The following is a 7,277-nucleotide window of genomic DNA, read 5'->3' as shown; positions in this document are numbered from 1 at the left end:
ATAAATGACTCTGGATCTACGGATAAAGAGTAACACTACTTATATAAATTGGTTTCAGTTCATAACCTAAGAGAGGAAGGTTTGTAGTATTCTGACTTAATCGTCAAGTCGTGTTTTTATACATACCGCCAAGTGCCCAGATGATGTACTTTGCGTGGTCGCAGAATACAACAGCACGTGCAGCGGTCATCAGTCGATTTAGTGTCATTTGTTTATAATATTTATATTACAATTAGCAATAAGATAGCGACATTCATTACCGTACATTTATGCTTTGCTATACATAATTGTAAAGACGTCATTTCCACATGAAAACCCATGTCGATATTGACAGGATCCGTAATCGTCTTCTCAGTCTTGGCAGTGCAAAAACACACTTGGCGTAGAGGTACTCGTCTCTCCAATCAACCAAACGATGCTGTGAGGAAATTTAAAAACCCACTAAAGAAGAGGTATACAGGGCTTGTGAGATCAAAGAAGGTCAATATGCACGTGGCAAATTAGCCGCATGGTATACATGTTCTAATGCGTTAAGGTATGCCCGAAACGGATAATTGCCCGTTATTATACTGTTAATTCTATCCTTATAATTGGGCAATCTTCTTCCGTGTTGGATCACATGACTACAACTTTCTATTAAAACAAACGACTGGCAATTTAATACTGAAATCATTTTCGATGATAATTAAATGAATCTTCCTGCTTTTAACACCTCTGAATAGGGATATTAAAATTATGATTAGGTGATTTAATATGAGGTCTCGAATCCAGATTGACAGAACTCGGTATAATTGTGGCGATAAACGATTTCTATTTATGGCAAAGAAGGCTGTGTTGATGTTCCCTTTCTGTATTTGCTTGCGCGCTTCCCTGTCTGCCTTGACTATTTTGCAACTAAAAATGCAACAACCTTCCGCAGCACTGACAATTGTAGGTCGTCCTTGGTTGTTTCATTCATTACGACGCATTTACATGAGGAAAGTCGGGATCCGAGATTGAGCTAAATAGTAACTGTTAAAGCTATAGAACATGGTGGTCACATCGGCTAGTGCGTATGTTTGTCTTCTTGGTGTGCTTTACGCCGCAGTGTTCACCACAACGGACGACACTCTAAAGGGTTCTAACAAGACCGCCGGTGAGTTTTGTCAAAAAGCTACAGGTTGAAAAGAGCTTAGGCGATATTATACCTTTAATTCGGAAGTCCTCTAATTTCATCAACTTGAAGATCATTTTATCTGTTTTGTGTTGAACTTATTTAAATAATTGTACTAGTTGGATTGTAGTTTTTCATTTTAGATTTCATATTTTTGTGTATCTCGGCCACGATTAGGCTGTAACATTGCCAATCTAGCGTTGAACCAAATCATTCATTAGTTGACATTGTAGCCGCTGGTAGACATGTAAATTTGGTTTTTGGTCACCAAATGCTCAGAAAGATCAGTAAGGCAACTTGTTCGAATCACACTCCCGACACGGTTATGGTGTTACCTCAAGAGATTTGTCTGCTAACCTGCCTGTGTGCTGGTACAGTTGTGTGATACCTGGCGATGAGCTGGCACGGTTGTGTGGTAAATGGGAAGGCGTCGACACAGTTATTGTTTTACTTCAAGAGGTTTGCCTGTTGACAGAGTTGTCTGGTACCTGACGAGGAGCAGACACGGTTGTCTGGTACCTGACAAGATGCTGATACTGTTGTCTGGTACCTAATGATGTGCAGACACGGTTGTCTGCTACCTGATGATGTGCAGATACGGTTTCCTGGTAACTGACAAGGTCCAGATACGGTTGTCTGGTACGTGGTGAGTACAAGACAGAGTTATTTTTTAACCTTGAAGGGCTCGTCTGGTACCTGCTGAGGTGCTGGGACGGTTGCCTGGTACCTGACGAGGTAATGACACAGCTATGGTTTTACCCCCAAGAGTTGTCTGGTACCTGGGGAGGCACCAACACAGTGATTTTTTTACCCCCAAGAGGTTTGTCTGGTACCTGATGAGGTGCTGACACGTTTGTCTGGTATCTGAGGAGACACCGTCACAGTTATGATTTTTACCACCAAGAGGTTTGTCTAGTATCTCATGAGGTGCTGACACGTTTGTCTGGTACCTGGGGAGGCACCAGCAACAGTTATGGTTTTTACCCCCAATAGGTTTGTCTGGTACATGATGAGCTGCTGACGTGGTTGTCTGCTACACCGGAAGGCACCGACACAGTTATTGTCATACCTCACAAGGTTCGTCTCGTACCTGGCGAGGCAGTTCTTGTTTTACCTCAAAAGGTTCGTCTGGTATCCGACAGGGTTGCCTGGTACCTGGCGAGGTGTTTATAACATTGTTTTGCCTAGGCCCTACCTAAGCTTTAAACCTCTGTTATTTATACCTATTCAGGAACTAAGCTACTTTGGAGCGGGGAGTATCTGCAGTGAGGTAAAGGAATATATAGATGAAAATAATATTTAAATAAATGAATACACAAGTAAAACAGATGAATGCTATTCAGATATACTTCTCTCCACACAGTCTACACCCTGACATTTTACACCTGTGACGTGGAACAGGCCGGAACCGAGGACGTAGTCAATGTCACACTAACAGGGTGCAGCAGAGAGAGTGTGGCACTGCAGTTTGATGGAGAAGACGCGCAAGGCAACCTTACCATATTCTCACAGGGAAAGTAAGTGTGCCTGTTTTGGGCTGAGGGTTGTGGTGGGTGCCGTAGTCATGGAGTCTGCACAAACTTAGAGTGATTCTCCCAAGTAGGGCTCGTAATTATCAAGTAACTTAAGACATAAAGTTAAGACCTTAAGACCTTTAGTCCTATATTGCAAGTACTTAAAAAGACAAACTAAGAACAAGAAAGAACTTGGATCATTGTCACATTATCACATTAGTGTTTTCAACATTCTTTGGGCGGATCTGTATTTCCTCGTACAGTAACATTATGAGCTGTGGGCATCAGCATGTGTGCACGTGATTGCCACAGTAACCAGAAGTGACAACCAGTCGCTATGAATGGTTCATGTACGTAAGTATACTCAGTTTTTCGAAGGAGTCCTCTGCCCACGTGTTTCATGGAGGGGATTTGACAGCTTTCTTGTCTGACCAGCCCATGCTTACTTCCTCTCCTTTAGTGCGTGGGAAGAACTGCCGTGGATGGTCGTGGTTTTCCTCTGCTCTCTGCCCTGTTTCCTTCAACCATTATGCTGACCGCCGTCGTATAAATGAAATATTCTTGAGTACGGCATAAAACTCCAATGAAATAAAAGTCAATAAATGAAGGCGCTATTATTCTAAATTGCTGATATATTTGATAATATTCTCAACGCTGTTACACAGTTAACACAGTTTTGTATTGTTTGGCGATGCCTTAATATTACAATCTTTCTTACCCACAGCACATACATCAATAAGAAAGAAGTCACTGACGTCGGTCCCATCTTTCAGATCCTTGTTAAACGAAACGAGACAAAGCCAAATGACGGATGGAAACTCGGAAATGTAAGAACACTATGGTTTTTAGTGCGCAAGGTGTTTATCTGAGCATACGAAAATATTTTTCAGACAAATGTCTGGGGCATCTAGTAGTGAGCGCGCTAGCGCAGCACAGAGATCATGGAGGCACTCAGCAATGTGATCGCCATGAGAGTAATTTCAGCATTCATGCTGGCTTCCTCTGTGGTCGTTCATGGGAAGGTCTGTCAGCAACCTGAGCATGGTCGTGGGGTTTCTCAGAGCCCGGTTTACTCCCACCGAAATACCTGCCGCCGTCTTATTAGTGAAATATACTTGCGCATGGCGTAAAACTCTAAACACATAAATAACTAAATAAATGAGAAGAGTGTAAACACCAGTTGTAGCTCCTTGACGGCTTGACACCAATGATAATACCTTGAAAGAGCCTTTCTCAAAATGTACATCACATATAGCTTCCGACCTGATGTGGCTTGTGTTTACTATATTTCAGGTATCCGTGTCATACCTGAATGACATGGCAAGTTTTAAAGTTTCAGATTGCTTAGAAAAGGAGGATATGGCCTGGGTAAAGAAAGGCCGGTCTATCAATCGAACAGGTATTTATTTGTGTATTCATTTGAGTGTTGTTTTACGCCATACTCAAGAATATTTCACTTACACAACGGCTACCAGCATTATTGTGGGCGGAAACTGCGTAGAACTCTGGGAAACCCACGATCATCCGCAGGTTATTGACAGAACCTCCCAAGTACATTTAAAATGTGGAACGGCTATTGTCCCTGACATCAATGTATGAGTGTACATACTGCCCGTAAAGGGGGTCATTGGCCAGTCGCACCACTCATACTGTGTCAAAGCATTACAACGTATATAACCTGTTAAACATAACATAGCTTGTCGTTTACAGTGCATCTAAATATCTGTTAGGGAGGGAATTTGAATTAGTGAACAGTGAGTAAACAGTATTCGGCATTGCTACAGCAGAATGACTGTTGTGTGAACAGTATCATGTATAGCTACAGCAGAATGATTGTTGTGTGAACAGTATCAGGTATAGCTACAGCAGAATGACTGTTGCGTGAGCATTATTAGGTATAGCCATAGCAGAATGATTGTTGTGTGAACCGTATCAGGTATAGCTACAGCAGAATGACTGTTGTGTGAACAGCAATAGGTATTGCTACAGCAGAATGATCGTTGTGTGAACAGTATCAGGTATAGCTACAGCAGAATGACAGTTGTGTGAACAGTATTAGGTATTGCTACAGCAGAATGATTGTTGTGTGAAGCGTATCAGGTATAGCTACAGCAGAATAATTGTTGTGTGAACAGTATCACGTATAGTTACAGCAGAATGACTGTTGTGTGAACAGTATCATGTATAACTACAGCACACTGATTGTTGTGTGAACAGTATCAGGTATAGCTACAGCAGAATGATTGTTGTGTGAACAGTATCAGGTATAGCTACAGCAGAATAACTGTTGTGTGAACAGTATCAGATATAGCTACAGCAGAATGATTGTTGTGTGAACAGTATCAGGTATTGCTACAGCAGAATGATTGTTATGTGAAGCGTATCAGGTATAGCTACAGCAGAATGATTGTTGTGTGAATCGTATCAGGTATAGCTACAACAGAATGACTGTTGTGTGAACAGTTTCAGGTATAGCTACAGCAGAATGATTGTTGTGTGAACAATATCAGGTATAGCTATATCAGAATGACTTTTTTGTGAACAGCATCATGTATAGCTACAGCACACTAATTGTTGTGTGAACAGTATCAGGTATAGCTACAGCAGAATGACTGTTGTGTGAAACGTATCAAGTATAGCTATAGCAGAATGACTTTTGTGTGAACAGTATCATGTATACCTACAGCACACTAATTGTTGTGTGAACTGTATCAGGTATAGCTACAGAAGAATGACTGTTCTGTGAACAGTATCAGGCATAGCTACAGCAGAATGACTGTTGTGTGAACAGTATCATGTATAGCTACAGCACACTGATTGTTGTGTGAAACGTATAAGGTACACCTACAGCAGAATGATTGTTGTGTGAACCATATCAGGTATAGCTACAGCAAAATAACTGTTGTGTGAACAGTATCAGGCATAGCTACAACCAAATGACTGTTGTGTGAACCGTATCATGTATAGCTACAGCACACTGATTGTTGTGTGAACCGTATCAGGTATAGCTACAGAACAATGATTGTTGTGTGAACAGTATCAGGTATTGCTACAGCAGAATGATTGTTGTGTGAACAGTATCAGGTATAGCTACAACAGAATAACTGTTGTGTGAACAGTATCACGTATAGCTACAGCAGAATGATTGTTGTGTGAACAGTATCAGGTATAGCTACAGCAGAATGACTGTTGTGTGAACAGTATTAGGTATTGCTACAGCAGAATGATCGTTGTGTGAAGCGTATCAGGTATAGCTACAGCAGAATGACAGTTGTGTGAACAGTATTAGGTATTGCTACAGCAGAATGATTGTTGTGTGAACCGTATCAGGTATAGCTACAGCAGAATAATTGTTGTGTGAACAGTATCACGTATAGTTACAGCAGAATGACTGTTGTGTGAACAGTATCATGTATAGCTACAGCACACTGATTGTTGTGTGAACAGTATCAGGTATAGCTACAGCAGAATGATTGTTGTGTGAACAGTATCATGTATAGCTACAGCAGAATAACTGTTGTGTGAACAGTATCAGGTATAGCTACAGCAGAATGATTGTTGTGTGAACAGTATCAGGTATTGCTACAGCAGAATGATTGTTGTGTGAATCGTATCAGGTATAGCTACAGCAGAATGATTGTTGTGTGAATCGTATCAGGTATAGCTACAACAGAATGACTGTTGTGTGAACAGTTTCAGGTATAGCTACAGCAGAATGATTGTTGTGTGAACAATATCAGGTATAGCTATAGCAGAATGACTTTTCTGTGAACAGTATCATGCATAGCTACAGCACACTAATTGTTGCGTGAACCGGATCAGGTATAGCTACAGCAGAATGACTGTTGTGTGAACCGTATCAGGTATAGCTATAGCAGAATGACTGTTGTGTGAACAGTATCATGTATAGCTACAGCACACTAATTGTTGTGTGAACAGTATCAGGTATAGCTACAGCAGAATGACTGTTGTGTGAACAGTATCAGGCATAGCTACAGCAGAATGACTGTTGTGTGAACAGTATCATGTATAGCTACAGCACACTGATTGTTGTGTGAACCGTATCAGGTATACCTACAGCAGAATGATTGTTGTGTGAACCGTATCAGGTATAGCTACAGCAGAATGACTGTTGTGTGAACAGTATCAGGCATAGCTACAACCGAATGACTGATTGTTGTGTGAACCGTATCATGTATAGCTACAGCACACTGATTGTTGTGTAAACCGCATCAGGTATAGCTACAGAACACTGATTGTTGTGTGAACAGTATCAGGTATTGCTAGAGCAGAATAATTGTTGTGTGAACCGTATCATGTAAAGCTACAGCAGAATGACTGTTGTGTGAACAGAATCAGGTATTGCTACAGCAGAATGATTGTTGTGTGAGCCTTATCAGGTATAGCTACAGCAGAATGACTGTTGTGTGAACAATATTAGGTATTTCTACAGCAGAATGATTGTTGTGTGAACAGTATTAGGTATTGTTATAGCAGAACGATGTTGTGTGAACAGTATCATGTATAGCTACAGCAGAATGATTGTTGTGTGAACAGTATTAGGTATTGCTATAGCTGAAAGAGTGTTGTGTGAACAGTATCAGGTATTG

At 41.0% G+C, this 7,277-nt stretch overlaps 1 protein-coding gene across 1 annotated transcript; it reads left to right on the top strand.

Annotated features, from left to right (window-relative positions):
• Positions 1-911: 911 nt before the first annotated feature.
• On the top strand, positions 912-4,284 carry LOC135477238 (uncharacterized). Its single transcript, XM_064757410.1, has 3 exons — positions 912-1,135; positions 2,517-2,670; positions 3,392-4,284. Exons 1-3 carry the CDS (start codon positions 1,030-1,032, stop codon positions 3,534-3,536), a joined length of 405 nt encoding a protein of 134 aa, XP_064613480.1. The 5' UTR covers positions 912-1,029; the 3' UTR covers positions 3,537-4,284.
• Positions 4,285-7,277: the final 2,993 nt, after the last annotated feature.

This window comes from Liolophura sinensis, chromosome 10, assembly GCF_032854445.1.
Source record: "Liolophura sinensis isolate JHLJ2023 chromosome 10, CUHK_Ljap_v2, whole genome shotgun sequence".
Taxonomy (NCBI): domain Eukaryota; kingdom Metazoa; phylum Mollusca; class Polyplacophora; order Chitonida; family Chitonidae; genus Liolophura; species Liolophura sinensis.
This window is presented reverse-complemented; position numbering and strand designations above follow the sequence as displayed.

Coding starts and splice junctions, on each gene's coding strand:
- LOC135477238 (XM_064757410.1), top strand. CDS start 1,030: ATGGTGGTCACATCGGCTAGTGCGTATGTTTGTCTTCTTGGTGTGCTT. Junction 1,136..2,516: donor GGGTTCTAACAAGACCGCCG/GTGAGTTTTGTC, acceptor CTCTCCACACAG/TCTACACCCTGACATTTTAC. Junction 2,671..3,391: donor ACCATATTCTCACAGGGAAA/GTAAGTGTGCCT, acceptor TCTTACCCACAG/CACATACATCAATAAGAAAG.